This window comes from Periplaneta americana, chromosome 17 (assembly GCF_040183065.1).
Source record: "Periplaneta americana isolate PAMFEO1 chromosome 17, P.americana_PAMFEO1_priV1, whole genome shotgun sequence".
Classification (NCBI taxonomy): Eukaryota; Metazoa; Arthropoda; class Insecta; order Blattodea; family Blattidae; genus Periplaneta; species Periplaneta americana.
Window position 1 is genome coordinate 121,463,222 of NC_091133.1, and position 19,641 is coordinate 121,482,862.

General features: G+C 35.7%; 1 protein-coding gene across 9 annotated transcripts in view; it reads right to left on the reverse strand.

The window, feature by feature from the left end:
• The window catches only part of hth (Meis homeobox homothorax), a 1,486,930-nt gene that overhangs the window by 781,842 nt on the left and 685,447 nt on the right, over positions 1–19,641 (reverse strand). For all 9 annotated transcript variants that reach the window (XM_069816539.1, XM_069816535.1, XM_069816533.1 and 6 more), the window contains exon 8: positions 16,384–16,392. In XM_069816539.1, coding sequence (XP_069672640.1) covers positions 16,384–16,392 — 9 coding nt within the window. The remainder of the gene's footprint in view (positions 1–16,383; positions 16,393–19,641) is intronic.

The window sequence follows — 19,641 nt, forward strand, 5'->3', positions numbered from 1 at the left end:
CAGAGCGAGCAGCAAGTCGAATGTATTAGATTCGAGGCACGTCACTTCCTTCGCTCTCATCTCTTGTCTCCTCCCTCCATCCCCAATCTACTTTGCGGCCGCTCAGCAAATAGATTACGTGAGTGAGAGAGACTGCTTATACCGCTTGCTACACACGTGCAATTCAGGTCAAAGTAAAATTGCTACGCGTTATAGTTTCCATTTTCGCGTAGGCTTGGCTCCCCCTCAAGAATCTGGATTACATGTCCCGATTTTATGGCACATGGCCTAATAATATTGTAAGCTATAGGGACGGATGGTTGCGTTTATTTTCGGTGGGGAGTCTGGAGACGATGGCATCCTTTATTATAAGCTAAGTTTAAATATAGCCAAAAACTTGGTTTTGGTGTGAAAGATGCGCGCGGGTGGATGCAGTGGGAGGGCTATCGTACGACGCGCTAATAGAGTGAATTATCCCGTTACAGGACTCCAACTCTTTTCGCTGGCTGCAATTTTCTGTTTCATCTCATCAAGCATTACGCATGCTGAACGTGAGCTCGGGTCAGGTGGTGCTCGGAGAGTGTATACGGTGCCACAATTCAAAGAGTTGCTAAGTCTCAACACCAAAACACAGTAGAGCCTGGATTATACACAGTGAACAGTAAGTAATGTCATTAATTTCAGGAGTTTATTCTTTGAGGTATTTCAAACAAAAAAGTTTAATACAATTTTGCTCGTTTTTGCTTCCTTTTATTTTATTTTATTTTATTTTACGACGCTGTATCAACATCTAAGTTATTTAGCGTCTGAATGAAATGAAGGTGATAATGCCGGTGAAATGAGTCCGGGGTCCAGCATCGAAAGTTACCCAGCATTTGCTCGTATTGGGTTGAGGGAAAACCCCGGAAAAAAACCCCAACCAGGTAACTTCCCCTACCGGGATTCGAACCCGGGCCACCTGGTTTCGCGGCCAGACGCGCTGACCGTTACTCCACAGGTGTGGACTGCTTTCTTTTCGAAATAAATATTGTTGTATATGAAATATTTCGTAACGTGTTTTGGGAAAGCCATTGATTTAATTCCCAATATGCTGAGTCAGTTTAAGATAATAGTGTATTAAATATAATCTATAGTAATTTCACTACAGGTTTTGATTTATCTAGACAATATGAAGGGCTCAGAGCCAAAGGCGACTAACCCACAATTACAAAATGAGTAAATAAGAGTTGATATTAAGAGGATCCTGACAATTTATTTTAATTTATTTTAATTCGTCTACATTGAATAAATAAAAATAATATATCATGAATCTATAACAACGATGTATAGTTTTGAAAAAAGGCTTAATAATGAACAATACAAAATTGTGGGTTGGTCGCCTTTGGCCCAAAGCCCTTCATATCAAAATTCGAGTGGGATTTGACTGACTTTTACGTGATTACAAGAAAGTATAATATAAAGATTAGAAGAAATAAAGTGCTCTAATACAATAAAATATTAATTGAAAATGTTTTGAAAATTATTACTGTACCATCTAGTCATTACAAATATTCTCGCTAGATGGCAGTAGTGTGTTATGATCAGCTGTTCTCTTGTTACCAGCTGTGCCAACTATACAATCTTCATTGAACTCTATGGACTTCGTTGATTCAGTTTCATTTTTATTAAAACAGTTGCATTCCACTTCAGTTGTCATTTATGATAGAAAAGTTTTAATTAAGGACGATAAAATAAACATTAATCATTAAAAAATACAATAATTATTGAAAGTACAATGTTGGCAAACAAAGAAATAAATGCTATGGAGATGATAAAAACATACAAATGTTAGGGAGATGATAAAAATTGTAGGATAAGCAGCCATGATTTGTTGAAACTCATTGTTCCGTACTGTTTTATTGGGCATGACATATTAAAAGTGTAATATTTCATAACAAATGATTGAAATAATTTTAGTTTCGCCCTTTAAATGTGCAAAAATTTGATACCAACAAATGTAACATTGTAAAATTACTTTGCAGAACAAACAGCTACATTTGTCGGATCAAATTTCCGCACATTTAAAGGACAAAACTAACATTCTTTCAACTATATTTATTATCATAATACACTGCTCTCTTAAATGTCCTGAGCATTTTAGGAATTAAATCAGTTCCTTTCCCAAAACACGCTATGAAATGTTTCGTATAAAACAATTTTTATCTCGAAAAGGAAGTAAAAACAAGGAAAATTGTATTAAACTTTTTTGTTTGAAATATCTCAAAGAATAACCCTATAAAATTAATGACATTACTTACGATTTATCCTGTATATACACCAGTTATACGTAGATCTGGTATATATATAATTATGCACAGGTCCTAGTAAATTACATATAATTACATATAAATTAATTTTGAATTGTACTAATTGATTTATACGTAACTCGATTTATTAAATAGGCAGTACTTTTTTAATTGAGCTTGAATTGTACTTATTTTTGTATTCCTGAGAAGTAATAAAGTTTGAACTTCACAAGAATTGTCTTGTGACATAATTTCCAACATTTCTCAAGGTTAGTTGCGGGATAAGGGGAACAAATAACCCATGTGACAGTGAAGACAGCTGCCTCTATTACGGGACTCTTACTGATAAGACAGCAAAGTCACATAGCCCAGGCGAATACAGAGCCTGCATCCTCCGTCTTTACAAGCTAGCTTATGTTCTTCCTCATGGGACATGTCCAAATATTTGAAAACACTTCTAGGACATTCAGTATCTGTCTAAAAAATTATGTGTGACAGTAAAAGGAAGAGCTACCCGCTAGTAGACAAAGTCAGACTTATAAAAGATATTGAGGAAAATACTAAGAAAACAAAAATTGATATTGCAAGATGTATGCAATATACACTCTGTAAAATTGTCCTTTTAATGACATAAAACCTTGTTGAACTGAAACAAAATGACGTAGCCCATTTGTTCCTGAACAGGTTATGTATCACGTCCTAAATGTTTGTCGGTCTAATTTAGAGACACCCTGTATTCATATGATGATCATGACGGTAAGTACACTGAATAAGACAACATAGGACAAACAAAATATAATTTCCAATAAAAGTGAGATATAGTTACATTTACCTCCCAAGAATCGAACACTGTCGTCTAGATTTGTAGCTACAAAAGCAAATGCTCCACCGTACGACTTGTCAGTAAATCTTTTCCACTAGACCAGTGAATTGAAATACAGTTTTTAGCATATGTAAACAATTGAAACACGATGTGAATTGTAGAACAGCGCTTGTTACACAACTCTTGGAAAGTCCATCAGGATTAAAATGACGAAACGCAAGCAAGACCTTAGGGTTTCATCTCATTAAAGAAGATCACGTCAGAATACGTTGCAAACTGCCTCTTGCATGACCTTTATGTTGTGTGAGACGATCTGCATGCCTCTCGTGAACGACCCTTTAGCTAAGCTTACTTCTTTCTTTCTTCTTTTTTTATTAATATGTGGTTTGATTTCGAAAATTATGTTTTCACATAGGAAAGAGGACACGTGAGCAGAGGCTCGGATCTGTGTCAGTCTCGACCAGCAAAACGTCTAGAAAGCAAAACAACGCACACACGCTGCTGAACAAACTGCATATAAATGTTAGAAAGTCGCTTGTTACAAGAAAGGAATTCAATAAAATTTAAGTCTTCTTGTTGCTTGGTTACAGTAGGTAAGAAGTTCACATTTTTTAATGCATTTTATTAGTAATATACGTTACAAGAGCGGTATGTTGACGTTTTCATGTTCGAGGAAAAGATTGAAAACAAACATACCGCTCGTGTATCGTACATTATTTTGTGCGAAGATCGTTTATTACATACCTGAAAGACGAATTTCTAATTAGTTGCAATGAAATCTCCATCTTGGTTTCTGTTTAATGACGGCAACTTCGGAAAACCAAAATATCTTTCTTCAACATTGTTGCTATAAAATGTTTTCTGTGTTTACTATACTCCAGCAGGCCGTGATATACGTCTGTCTTCCCCCCCCCCCCAGTCTATAAATGCGAACTTAAAACAAACGGTAAGGTTATGTAATGATTTATTTTTCATTATAATATTTTAACAATATTATTTATATAACATATTGCAGTAATAACATCGGCATCTGGAATCTTGTTGATTTTTTCACGGCTTCCTTAATGTTACTTGTATCAGGAATGCAATAAGTTTCGTGGAGTAGTAGACTTTACTTAATTTTTGCAGATATTTAAAAACAATAATTATCATTGCAATTTAGGTGAAATTGCAGTGGTAAGTTTCCAATTTATAATTATTACTATGTTAAACGTCTCTAAAAGTAATATGTTAAAAGCCTAAAGCATTAAAATGAATGTCGCGCTTAAGCGGTAAGAAGAGGGAAATTGTTATGTATGTTACGTTGGGAATACTGAATGTGGTATTTCACACTTACCGCGTATTGGTTCTGTGCGGAAAACAAGCAAATACGCACGATCTCGCACAAAACATATTACATGTAAGTTTCTTAAAGATATATTTTGATATTTCGGTAGGCTATTAATGTATGTCGTCAAATAAATAACAACATAATCATTTTTTTTTTATTTATGAGACACGAAAGCATTCAATTGCATCTTAGTTTTATATTGCAACTGTTTGAATAGAAGGTTATAAAAAAACAAAATTGTGGGAATACCATCATACTTTCTGTATACGTGTACGCCTATACAGGGTGGAAGAATAGACCTGTAATTATGCAGATTTTAACAGTTTATTCGTTGGATAGAGAACAACAAAAAATTCACATACCATATTCACAAATGACTACTTTTGTCAGAAATAAATAATTTTCCCCTAAATGATAACATTCTTTTAGTCGATAAGTACTATCAATATCATTTTGATTGATTTTTACTCTTGCTATTAGAGAAGCGTATAAGGAATTTATCCTTTTACAGTTTTTAAATAAAAAGATTAACAGTATCGTAATTTCCTGCAATTAGAAAGTTTGGCAACACTACTGCAGTCACTAAGGGACGGAATGCTGCTATTCAGACCTGAATTAATGTGTGTGTATTCGTAGGTGAGCAGGCGACACGCTTGCCAAACTACGCAGACTTTCAGTCGTATATATAGGGTGTAACAGAAATGCTTGCACAAATTTGGGAGCGAGTTCTCCACATCAAATCAAGAAAAATGTCATATAGACAAACGCCCGGAAATTCTTAGTTTGTGAGTTACCGGTATTCAATGATAAAGCCACATACTGTATGACTTATTTCACTTCAGACCGATGGAATACTTTACAACGACACAATAAAATGTACACGTAATTATTTTAAAATAACAATTCACAGTAAATGCATACAATTTCCTTAGCTTCTTTCAATACAAACACATACACGTCCGATCATGAATTGTTGCATCCTTTCAAAGACCCCATGACGGTATCGAAGGCTCCTACAGGGCGTTTGTATAGAGCGTCTCTACATTTGCAATGTCTGTGCATGAACGAGAGCCTTCAGATATCCCCACAAATAAAAATCCAAAAAACTGATATCCGGCGAATGTGTAGGCCATGAAACTGTTTAACCTATATCTAACATATGTTTTTTTAGTAGGTTATTTTACGACGCTTTATCAACAGCTTAGGTTATTTAGCGTCTGAATGAGATGAAGGTGATAATGTCGGTGAAATGAGTCCGGGGCCCAGCACCGAAAGTTACCCTGCATTTGCTCATATTGGATTGAGGGAAAAAACCGGAAAAAAAACTCAACCAGGTAACTTGCCCCAACCGGGAATCGAACCCGGGCCACCTGGTTTCGCGGCCAGACGCGCTAGCCGTTACTCCACAGATGTGAACTCTAACCGTATGCCATGATAGACATTAATGAGTATATCTAGGATAGTGCGGGCAAAATGTGTAGGAGACCCAACATATATGAACCACATGGTTGCTCTTGTTGCCATGGACACGTTATCATGTAGATATTTGCAAATAAACTCGCTGTAGACGTGGTGGTAAAACGGACATATGTTTATATACTATTTTTTTCTTGTTTTGGTGTGGAGAACTCACCCTCAAATTGCACAAGTATTTCTATTACAATCTGTATAGTGAACCAATACAAAACCTTCACAAATATTTAGGCTTTGGTCATTTAGTCTGCGTAGGACAAAATACGACGAGAGACACATACCCACCCTGTATGGGATATTAATCCTACCATCACTGCCAGGAATCGAAGCCGGACATATTGGATTTGTACCCAGATAAGCTACCACTTGAGCTAGAGAGGCAGTGCGAAATATGTCATTACAAATTCACAAGCCTGAAGATCTAAATTTGTACACTCACGGTGAGACTTTGCGTGCCAAAGTGTTTTACATTAGATATGTGAAGAGTAGAAAACGGAAACAAAACACTGGAGGCTAATAAAATATAATATTTTTATACATGCATGATGCCAACAGCAAACCTGTACAATGGTCTCTGAAATGGTTTCGTGTTTCTTGCATCGAAACGCCAATCAAGGGGGTAAAATTAAAAAAGAAGGAAAAAATAAATTAAAAAAAAACACGTTAGCATCCCAGGTAGCGACTACCGCTGCAGACACTATTGTTGTTTCTAGGTTTGTAATGTACAAGCAGAACATTTCTTAGTTGGAGAATTTTGTTCGAGATAGTACTGTATTTAACAAAATTATGCACATCCATTTGCTGTTAAGGAAAGAAAATTTATCAAGAAAATAATCTGTCGGGATCTCAACAAACGTCCTTTATAACCTAATGCCTGTGCTGTGTCCCTCTTTACTCAGACATCATCAACTCTGGGTTTTCCGATAAGTTACTGAAGGTCCTGCCATGGTAACAGTTGTTGAAACAAATAGCGGAGTGTTATGACCTATATTACTCCAAAAGAAGTAACAAAATCCTTAAAACACACACAATAAATCTATTACATACGAGATGTTCGTTATATTAAATTTAATCCAAGATTCGCAAGTCAAATTTAGTACAACCGCCTTCGTTTCTGCACTTCCGAAATAATTACCATGACAACAAACTTTCGTCAAGTTCAATTAAATTACCTCAGAATAATTATTATCATGAATTTGTAATCGGCAAGACAATCCCAATGCGAACAACCTTCTAAACAGTAATGGTATCTATATGAAACCAAACTGCTGTATGTACAGAAGATACAGCGGTTTCAAAATGGGAACTTACTTTTGAATAACCTTATATATTCCAAATTGTTTATTTTTATTTTTATTCTGTACATTTTATTGAACTGTCGGTTTCTGGTTTCATTATGTGAATCGTATTTGCTTCTAACAACATGAATATGTATTCCACGTGTTTATTTTTATTGTTATTGTATAGATTTTTATCTAAATACTTCTTTTCATTTTATTGTGTAAATAGTATCCATTTAGCTTAAGGGATTAAGTACAGCTTAAAGCTGTAAAGTTTTTGGGAATATTCAACATTTTTTTCCTCCATTACTATATCTTGTATAATAATGAAAATTTGTATGTGTAAAACACTGTCCCTCTACTATATGAAAAAATATTTTTACGATTAAAAAAATATATATTTATAAAAGTTATATATTTTTTCAAAATTCAAAATGATGACAGTTTACTGTGCAGTGATAACTCATAAACTTGTTAACTTTTTCATGTTCTCTCTCTTTTATTTTATAGCTGAAACTCATGTTTACAATATCATGCTCTTTCAACTACATTCCTTAATAAATAATATTTTCTTTTTATTTTGTGTTAGAAAAAAATACTGATATTTGACAACTTTTAAAATGACTATTTTTTATCAATCTATCAAAGATAGAGAAGTGATCTTGCATCGTATTGTAGATATGACATGCATAAATACATACAAAAAATTTCATTTCAGAATGTTGGATAGTTTTCTAGTCGTGTGGGAAACGCTTCATCACTCATAGTGAACTGAATTAAAAAAAAAAAATACAGCTGTTTAAAAATGGGAACTTGTTGCTGAAGTATCGGTCGGGAGATACTTCATGCTTCACGACAGAGTACAGGACTCCTCGATGATTTGATTTCCCTATCATCCTATGGATATCCTTCATACGTATCAACAATGTGAAGGAAAATGAAAGTACGAAATGTAAACATAAAAAATTGGAAATTTATTCTTCGAAAAGGTGGAAAAATTCAAATTGGTAAGGGGAAAGTATGTATGAGTCTTGTTTGGGGAAATGGCGTCTTTCTTTTCTTTTTCTTTTTTTTTGGGGGGGGGAAGGGGAGGGGGTTTTCTTGTAACTTCTTTATTCAGGAAGAAGGTACTTTACAAATAGTAATTGCCCAGACGAAATAATTTTTTTTAATCATATAAATATTTTTTCTTCATATAGCAAAAGGACAGTTGTTTTACACATACTAATTTTCATTATTGTACAAGATACAGTAAGCTAAATGAGTTGACTGTAAGGACCTACGGCCTTAACTCTGCCAGGTTAAATAAAAGCATTATTATTATTATTATTATTATTATTATTATTATTATTATTATTATTATTATTATGACTGCACGCATTGTATTCTTCACCTGACATAATTAGGAACATTAAATCCAGACGTTTGAGATGGGCAGGGCATGTAGCATGTATGGGCGAATCCAGAAATGCATATAGAGTGTTAGTTGGGAGGCCGGAGGGAAAAAGACCTTTATGGAAGCCGAGACGTAGATGGGAAGATAATATTACGATGGATTTGAGAGAGGTGGGATATGATGATAGAGACTGGATTAACCTTGCTCAGGATAGGAACTAATGGCGGGGTTATGTGACGGCGGCAATGAACCTCCGGGTTCCTTAAAAGCCAGTAAGTATTATTATTATTATTATTATTATTATTATTATTATTATTATTATTATTATTACAAATGGCATCCTTCAAACTACATAACATAATGACAGAATACAACTTGAATATATCTACTACGAAGACAAAGTCAATGGCCTTTTTAGGGAGAAATCCACTTAGGTGCAAAATTATTATAAATAATAAAATAATCGAACAAGTATCCAACTTCCAATATTTAGGATCTAATGTGACATATAACCAAAACGAAGATATAAATATGAAAGTTCAGAAATTTGGGAGAATATGCGGAACCATCAGGAGACACTTACGACAGAAAACTACAAAAGAAACGCAACTGAAACTTTATAAAGTAGTAGCCACACCAGTCCTGATGTATGGATGCGAAAATTGGACCTTAAATAGGAAAGATAAGAGGAAAATAGAGACTTCGGAAATGAAATTCCTAAGATCGGTTGCAGGGACTACCCTCCTAGATCACAGAAAGAACACTGATATCACAACAGAGCTGAATGTATTTAACATGGACAACAGAGTGGAACAACAGAAGAGAAAATGGCATGACCACATAATTAGAATGGATGAAATGCGACTTCCCAAAATAATGCTAAATTATAAGCCCAAAGGACGTAGAGATGTTGGGCGCCCAAGAACAAGATGGACTGACGATATTCCCTGAGGACGGAACAGGTCTGAAGGCCTAAACCTGAAAGTTGATGATGATGATGATGATTATTATTATTATTATTATTATTATTATTATTATTATTATTATTACGTTGTTTGCTGTTTAGTCAACTGTCAGAAGACAGATTTGAACTTCAGGTTGACATCAATACGGCATCACTCATGAGGCAACCAAACCAGGAGATAATGGGGCAGATTGGCCAGTTCCTTTCCCCCTCCGTTGCATACATCACTGACTAGTAACATATCACACTAGTCATACAAACAATTGTTCTTCCTCTGACACAATCGTCAAGTGAGATGTACCGCCTGATAATAGATGTGCATAACGCATCATGTGTGCCCTTTAAATGGGAATGAAGTAAGCCTCGTGGAAACAATAACAGTGGATTCACGCGTGTTCGGCGTAACAAGCGCTGGCCTAATGAAACCACTAATCAGTCTACAGGATGCATTCTTAAACGTCCAGCGAGTCTCGCGAAGCGTGAATATCGCCGGTTACCTTGCCACATTGCACAACTTGTATAGCAATCGGCACGAACGAATGAATTCCTCAGAGACGGAAAAAAAAGAACGTGTAGGGAGAAGGACTGCATCCATCAGCATGCTGGGTAATGCAGCGAGCTGTATTCGTGCTGCGCGCCTTGATATTATGCAGCATGTAACACGCCACTCGTTCCCCAGCTGGCATGAACCAACTCTTCCATCTCGAGGGTCACATAAAACTATTTCCATTTGTGAGAAATGTTATTTTGCACGGTTACGAAATAAAAACCTGCGTCAGTGTACTAATCGCCACTGTCTACAACGTTACATGCAAATACAGAGCGAAATATTACAAGGTATTTATTTATATTGGACGTCTTCCACTGCCTATGAAATTAAGCACAAATGATACGTTTACAAGATTTGTGTACAATGGGGTTCAAAGATAATTGACTTGCAGTTTTTTGATCGTGTAAGCGAACTTCCTAACCACGGGATAAGTCAGACCCAAAGACAGGATATAACAAATTGACAATCTTCGACATAGTTCCGCTAGTTCTCAATAGGTGATCCTGTTATTGGAACGGATAAAAACATATTTGAGAAAATGTTAACGTAGATTAAGTATAAATTATTCTCATAATTGAAATTATCAGCGGTTTTCCGCTAAATCTAGTGTTCTTTTTTACAATCATTAAGGAGAGAGGGTTTAGGCGTAATAGATCAACTATTCATTAGATATTTTGTATTCGACAGATAATGGAGAAAAAATGTGAGTATAAGGGTACAATACATCAGTTATTCATAGATTTCAAAAAGGCGTATGACTCTGTTAACAGAGAAGTTTTATATGATATTCTTATTGAACTTGGTATTCCCAAGAATCTAGTTCGATTAATTAAAATGTGTCTCAGTGAAACGTACAGCAGATTCAGTATAGGTCAATTTCTCCAATTCACTGTGGGCTAAAGCAAGGAGATGCACTATCTCCTTTACTTTTTAACTTTGCTCTAGAGTATTCCATTACAAAAGTCCAGGATAACAGAGAGGGTTTGGAACTGAACGGGTTACATCAGCTGCTTGTCTATGCGGATGACGTGAATATATTAGGAGAAAATCCACAAAAGATTAGGGAAAACAAGGGAATTTTACTTGAAGGAAGTAAAGAGATAGATTTGGAAGTAAATCCCGAAAAGACTAAGTATATGATTATGTCTCGTGACGAGAATATTGCACGAAATGGACATATAAAAACTGGAAATTTATCTTTTGAAGAGGTGGAAAAATTCAAATACTGGGAGCAACAGTAACAAATATAAATGCTACACGGGAGGAAATTAAACACAGACTAAATATGAGAAATCCCTGTTATTATTCGGTTGAGAAGCTTTTATCATCAAGTCTACTGTCAAAAAATCTGAAAGTTAGAATTTATAAAACAATAATTATATTACCGGTTGTTCTGTATGGTTGTGAAACTTGGACTCTCACTTTGAGAGAGGATCATAAGTTAAGGATGTTTGAGAATAAGGTACTTAAGAAAATATTTGGGGCTACGAGGGATGAAATTACAGGAGAATGGAGAAAGTTACACAACACAGAACTGCACGCATTATTTTCTTCACCTGACATAATCAGGAACATTAAATCCAGACGTTTGAGGTGGGCATGGCATGCAGCACGTATGGGCGAATCCAGAAATGCATATAGAGTGTTAGTTGGGAGGCCGGAGGGAAAAAGACCTTTGCGGAGGCCGAGACGTAGATGGGAAGATAATATTAAAATGGATTTGAGGGAGGTGGGATATGATGATAGAGACTGGACATTAAGACTAAGTGAGAAGTGGGTATGGAGAAGAAGAGAACGTGTGAAATGGATAGACAAAATAAGAAATGAAATTGTGCTACAATAAGTGGTTGAAGAAAGAAAGATGCTGAAACTGATGATGAAGAAGATATAAGTGAAATTGCTGGTTCACTGCCTACTGAAGGGTGCACTAGAAGGAATAGTGAACGGGAAAGAAGTTTGGGGCAGGAGAAGGTATCAGATGATACGCAGCATTAAGATACATGGATCGTATGCGGAAACTAAAAGGAAGACGAAAAAAAAGAGAAAAGATTGGAGAATGCTGTGTTTGTAGTGAGGGACCGGTCCTTAGACCTAAAATAATAAAGCAACTGAAGTAGAGATTGAATTTTTTTGCCAGTATATCGTTAAATTGTATTTAATATTCTGACCCATAACATTACTGGGAATGGTCGACATCGCTACACGCAAGTCCTACGTAGCCATTCATATTAAGTAGTGTTTAAAAATCAATTCGGCAGAGCCCGATTCAGGTCCGACTTCGTATTATATTACATAAACCCATAAAATAGATTTGTCGACACAAACATAGTTTTGCCGATTAATTTCGACAGCGTAATTGTTTAACAGTCGTGCGTTAATCGATTAAATTTGTTTATCGATCGAGAGCTCGCTACTAATAAATGCTTTATAATTAAAACCTTCGCAACCGTAAATTTTCTTGATAGGGTGGAAAGGGAAGGTTATATAATCCAAACAGGAGCAACAAAAAGTCACACGACGTCTGGAATAATGTGGATACTGCTTGTTCTAATTAAAGCATTCTGAAAAAAAAAAGAATAATGGTTAGAAAACGAGGCTATTGGCGGCCCTGGCAACAGAGACCTATCCTATGCAGAAGAGAACTATAAGCAGTAGCCCGGAACGCAACTTTCGATAGGAATTTTTAATAGGAAGAGAGAGATAGAATGCTTTTTAATTGCATCCTCGGCTATCAAAACTTATAACATTTCGTCCTTTACATCGTCCAGTTCTTTTCCCAAATTAATCAAGTTGACGCACACTTACTACAGTTCTTCCTTAAACTATGAACACAGCACTGAGAATATTCCCATTTGCAGCAGAACAAGACACACTAATTACTCTAGTAGTGCTATTTTAACATACTAGCTCATTCAGTAAATATCAGTGACGGGATTAATCGTATCATCATAACTACATGAAAAGTTTACGCTGTTCGCGATTGTTATTGTAAGCATTGTTGGAATTGTAAGGACCGAAAGGAAAACACAACGCCAGTACTGCTATTGTAATAACCATTTATACTTTCGTGATTGTTATTGTATGAAAAACACAACTCCAATACTGCTATTGTAATAAGCATTTATACTTTCGTGATTGTTATTGTATGGAAAACACAACTCCAATACTGCTATTGTAATAAGCATTTATACTTTCGTCATTGTTATTGTAAGCATGGTTGTGATTGTAAGGACAGAATGGAAACACAACTCCAATACTGCTATTGTAATAAGCATTTATACTTTCGTGATTGTTATTGTATGGAAAACACAACTCCAATACTGCTATTGTAATAAGCATTTATACTTTCGTCATTGTTATTGTAAGCATGGTTGTGATTGTAAGGACAGAATGGAAACACAACTCCAATACTGCTATTGTAATAAGCATTTATACTTTCGTGATTGTTATTGTATGGAAAACACAACTCCAATACTGCTATTGTAATAAGCATTTATACTTTCGTCATTGTTATTGTAAGCATGGTTGTGATTGTAAGGACAGAATGGAAAACACAACTCCAGTACTGCTGTTGTAACAGATATTTATGCTTTCGTGATTGTTATTGTAAGCATTGGTGTGATTGTAAGGACAGAGTGATTATTATTGTAAGCATGGTTGTGATTATAAGGACCGAATGGAAAACACAACTCCAGTACTGCTGTTGTAACAGATATTTATGCTTTCGTGATTGTTATTGTAAGCATTATTGGAATTGTAAGGACTGAATGGACAAAACAACTCCAGTACTGCTATTGTAAAAGATATTTATGCTTTCGTGATTGTTATTGTAAGCATTGGTGTGATTGTAAGGACAGAGTGATTATTATTGTAAGCATGGTTGTGATTATAAGGACCGAATGGAAAACACAACTCCAGTACTGCTGTTGTAACAGATATTTATGCTTTCGTAATTGTTATTGTAAGCATTATTGGAATTGTAAGGACTGAATGGACAAAACAACTCCAGTACTGCTATTGTAACAGATATTTAAGCTTTCGTGATTGTTATTGTAAGCATTATTGGAATTGTAAGGACTGAATGGACAAAACAACTCCAGTACTGCTATTGTAAAAGATATTTATGCTTTCGTGATTGTTATTGTAAGCATTGGTGTGATTGTAAGGACAGAGTGATTATTATTGTAAGCATGATTGTGATTATAAGGACCGAATGGAAACACAACTCCAGTACTGCTGTTGTAACAGATATTTATGCTTTCGTGATTGTTATTGTAAGCATTATTGGAATTGTAAGGACTGAATGAACAAAACAACTCCAGTACTGCTATTGTAACAGATATTTATGCTTTCGTGATTGTTATTGTAAGCATTGGTGTGATTGTAAGGACAGAGTGATTATTATTGTAAGCATGGTTGTGATTATAAGGACCGAATGGAAAATACAACTCCAGTACTGCTGTTGTAACAGATATTTATGCTTTCGTGATTGTTATTGTAAGCATTGGTGTGATTGTAAGGACAGAGTGATTATTATTGTAAGCATGGTTGTGATTATAAGGACCGAATGGAAAACACAACTCCAGTATTGCTGTTTTAACAGATATTTATGCTTTCGTGATTGTTATTGTAAGCATTATTGGAATTGTAAGGACTGAGTGGAAAAAACAACTCCAGTACTGCTATTGTAACAAATATTTATGCTTTTGTAATTGTTATTGTAAGCATTATTGGAATTGTAAGGACTGAGTGGAAAAAACAACTCCAGTACTGCTATTGTAACAGATATTTATGCTTTTATGATTGTTATTGTAAGCATTGTTGGAATTGTAAGGACTGAGTGGAAAAAACAACTCCAGTACTGCTGTTGTAACAGATATTTATGCTTTCGTGATTATTATTGTAAGCATTATTGGAACTGTAAGGCCTGAGTGGAAAAAACAACTCCAGTACTGCTGTTGTAACAGATATTTATGCTTTCGTGATTGTTATTGTAAGTATTATTGGAATTGTAAGGACTGAGTGGAAAAAACAACTCCAGTACTGCTATTGTAAAAGATATTTATGCTTTCGTGATTGTTATTCTAAGCATTGTTGGAATTGTACGAACCGAGTTGAAAACACAACTCCAGTATTGCTATTGTAACATATTAGCTCATTCAAAAATAAAAGTAACAAGAGTTTTATCGAATTCATACAGAGTGTTTCTGTGACTTTGTTACAATCTTCTAGGGATGATAAAGGAGACAATTTTTGACAACTTTCATATAGGAACCTATGTCCCGAAACGTTCCGTTTAGTAGTTGCAATCCTAAATATGTTAGTCAGTGTAACCAGCTATAATCGAAATCAAGGCCATCCTTTTGAAGTTTTGTTGCAGAAGACCTGTTCCTGCAAGCGTTGATGATTTCTCATAAACATAGTATCAGCTCGTAAATGATATTTTGATTGATTGAACCTTGCAACTTTCCTTTCATTTCCTTTTGCTCTTCCATAAAATATGAAATGTATCTCAGCTAGTTGCAAGAAAAGTACAAGGTTTATTCGGTCTAAATATTTACGATGCCAACTATCTTATACTATGTTTATGAGAAATCATCAACGTTTGCAAGAACAGGTCGACTGGAACCAAATTTCAAAACGGTGGCCTTGATTTCGATTCTAGCTGGTTACACCAACTAACACATCTAGACTTGTAGTTACCAAACGGAACGTTTCTGAACATATGTTCATATTCTTCATATTGTTCATATTGATGAATTCTACGATCCCTAAAAGTTTATAACAAATTCACTGAATCACCCTGTAGATAATGCGTGAAACATTTATGCTTCCGTGATTGTTATTGTAAGCATGGTTGTGATTGTAAGGACCGAGTGGAAAACACAACTCCATTACTGCTATTGTAACATAATTAACTCTTTCAAAAATAAAAGTGACAAGAGTTTTATCGAGTCTATATAGTTAACGCGTGAAACATTTATGTTTTCGTGATTGTTAGCGTGGTTGGGATTGTAAGAATAGAATTTTGCCTTTTTTCGTTTTCATTCACGAATAAAAAGATCTTTCACATAACATAAATCTATTAAATGACACCATTTTCTGCATCACGTCCGACAGAAAGTAGCAATAGACCAACGACGCCTACGTTTTTCAAGTTTTCAACTGCACCAAAAATTTAACCAACTCTCTAATTCCTAATGCTCATTTACACTCGGCAAGTCACAGTAAAGGAATAAAATAATTCCTACCTCCATCTGCAAGGCCACTTAACGTCAGTTTGGGAAGAGATGCTCCACTTACCTAAAGCGTCTGAAACACACAAGAAACAAAGTCTGAGGTTAGACAAATTGTAATTACCACGAACTGGAAACTTATATATAATTATACCTTTACTAATCGTGAAATAGAATCATACAAAATGATTTTCTCATACATAATGCTAAACTAATTTTAAAGAGATCTTATACAAATGTAAAACACAGAACTTTAAGAATATGACAATAATTGTAGCCTATTCATATGCAAGTAGCAAATCTATTATCTATTCACAATCGTTGACGAGAAATAGTTATTCTTCTTTCTTGGTTTAAGCCCACGTACTTTTTCATTCCTTCGCCTGAGCATGTACTTCCGGTATGTTCCGCCGTACATTTCACTCAAATACAGTACCTAGGCGCCCATTGCGTCAATATGCTTCTCCACTGGTCGAAGCTATTGTTAAAAGTTGTTCTACTTTACAGTTCTGCGCAAAGTCGCAAAGTTGTGAACAAAATTTCTAAATCACCATGCCTAAACTGTGCCAGAAAATTATGTCTTCTTCTTTTTCTTCTTCTTCTTCTTCTTCCTATCAAGGATGGGTAAATCCCGTTCCGAGACTAACGGAATTGCGAAGTCCATCTTGTTTGTGGCCGACCAATATCTCGTCTGCCTTGGGGTTGATAAAAACATGCTTGCCGTGGGAAACGATCAGGGGGCATCCGTTGTACATGCATATACCATTGTTGTTGATAGGTATGAATTTCTTCGACCATATTTGTTGTTTTAAGTTCTTTCCGTATGTCTTCGCTTCTCATTCTGTCCCTTAATGTGACTCCCAGGGTGTGTCTTAGGAACCTCATTTCTGATGCTTCTATTTTTTTTCGATCTTGTCTTAGCACCCATGTTTCACTTCCATAGCGAAGGGCCGGTTTTGAGATAATGTTATGCATCCTGATTTTTAGATCTTGTCTCATATTCTTTCCGAAATACCTGTTTATACATCCATTTAATTTATTGTATTTCTGGACATTTTCTTCTAGATCAGCATTAAATGTAAATGCTGAAATAGTACAGCCAAGATACTTAAATGCATGAACCTGTTCTATTATTTCTAAGTCTATCATTATTTTAACTCTTCGTTGATTCTTTCCATGCATGGACATTGATTTTGTCTTTCTAGTAGAAATTTTCATATTATACATCTCTAATATTATATTTAAAGTAGTAACATTTGTCTGTAGATTATCTTCAGAGTTTGCTATTAGGACCTGGTCATCTGCAAACAAGACTGTAGCTATGTAATTATTATTGCCCAAATATATGCCATTCGGACTCGTCATTTGCCAGTCTTGTAGTATTTTATTGATGTATAAATCAAACAGTAAGGGTGATAACCCACATCCCTGTCTTAGGCCTTGATTTACCACGAGGGGCTTTCCATTTTTGTTAAACATAATACTGGTTGAATCATATAGTGATTTAATACCATTTATCAAGTTGGGGGGGGGGGGTAAATTATATTCATCCAAAATGCTCCATAGTTTTTGTCGTAGGACTCTGTCATACGCCTTCTAGTAATCTAATAACAATAAATAAGTTGGCTAGTTATATAAATTGTGGCCACAAAATAAAATCCCTCCAAGAAAAACATACAGAATGACTATGGGATTACACAATGTCAAGTCTGGACGTCTCTCATAGCAACCACAATATTTCATTAGTCATTTGTCGTTCGTTTCAGCGCCTCCCGGTTGTTTTCCTCTGCATGTTTCGCTCTACGTGTATAAATAGTAAATACAAACCGCCTTCCATTCACAAGCAGCATTGTAGAACTTCTTTTTATATTTTTGCAACTTGTTTTCTCACGGGTCTATAATCAAGACGGCATCCCAGTCGATTGGAAATCGTCGAGTGCTTCTCTTCCTCAACACGCTCGTGACGAGAGTCGTCACGCGAAAGTGCAGCACTCCAGAATTGAAATCCACTCGCAACGGAGGCTGACTCATTTTTCCGATTCGACTTTTAAATATCAGACTCTAACATGCATTTAACTCCAAGGCGGCATGTGTTATATTTTACTTTCATATCTTGTGTAAAGAAGGCTTTGCGAAGCTAAGTAAATTAATTTTATAATGCAGATTCATGCAAATTGTAAGAGAAAGATATTCTTTACTTGTTAATCCTCGATGTTCGTCAGGAAATCAGAGGTTAGAGAGCGTATGGGATCAAAATTCCTCTGACGAAAGTTGCGAAGTAAAAATTCAAGCATCTTTTATGAAAACAATCCTTACGGTGAAAGAGTAATGGAACGGAGAAAAATTCTCTCCGGCGCCGGGATTTGAGCCGGGTTTTCAGCTCTACGTGCTGATGCTTTATCCACTAAGCCACACCGGATACAACTCCGACGCCGGTTAGAATCGTCTCAGATTAAGCTCCAACTCTTGGGTTCCCTCTAGTGGCCGCCCTCTGCACTACGTCATAGATGTCTATGAACGCAGGACCGAAGTCCACACATGTGCTGAGGTGCACTCGATATGAGTGACTAGTTGGCCGGGATCCGACGGAATAAGCGCCGTCTTAAATCACGAAGTGATTTACGCATATCATATATATTATTTTAAGACGGCGCTTATTCCGTCGGATCCCGGCCAACTAGTCACTCATATCGAGTGCACCTCAGCACATGTGTGGACTTCGGTCCTGCGTTCAAAGACATCTATGACGTAGTGCAGAGGGCGGCCACTAGCGGGAACCCAAGAGTTGGAGCTTAATCTGAGACGATTCTAACCGGCGTCGGAGTTGTATCCGGTGTGGCTTAGTGGATAAAGCATCAGCACGTAGAGCTGAAAACCCGGGTTCAAATCCCGGCGCCGGAGAGAATTTTTCTCCGTTCCAATACTCTTTCATCGTATGATGACGCAGAATATCTGCATGAAAATATCATATGTACTTCGGTACATTAAAATAATATATAAAACAATCCTTGGCAAAATGAATGAATGAATGAATGAATGAATAGGCCTATTTTAAGTAAATGGAAAAATCTTGTCTAGAGTTATAATACGAATATTTATTTTCAGTCAATGACTTTACCATTAATATATGTAAGGTGCCAGTCCTTACATTACATGATTTAATATTGTATGAACGTTTTCGTCGGTTTCATACCAACATCATCAGATACAATATTCTATATAGCAATACCATCACTAACAGGTACATATGTCTCTACAAACCAAAATACAATATACATTAATAAGCATACAATATGATAAAAAAACATAATAAAATCAACATAAT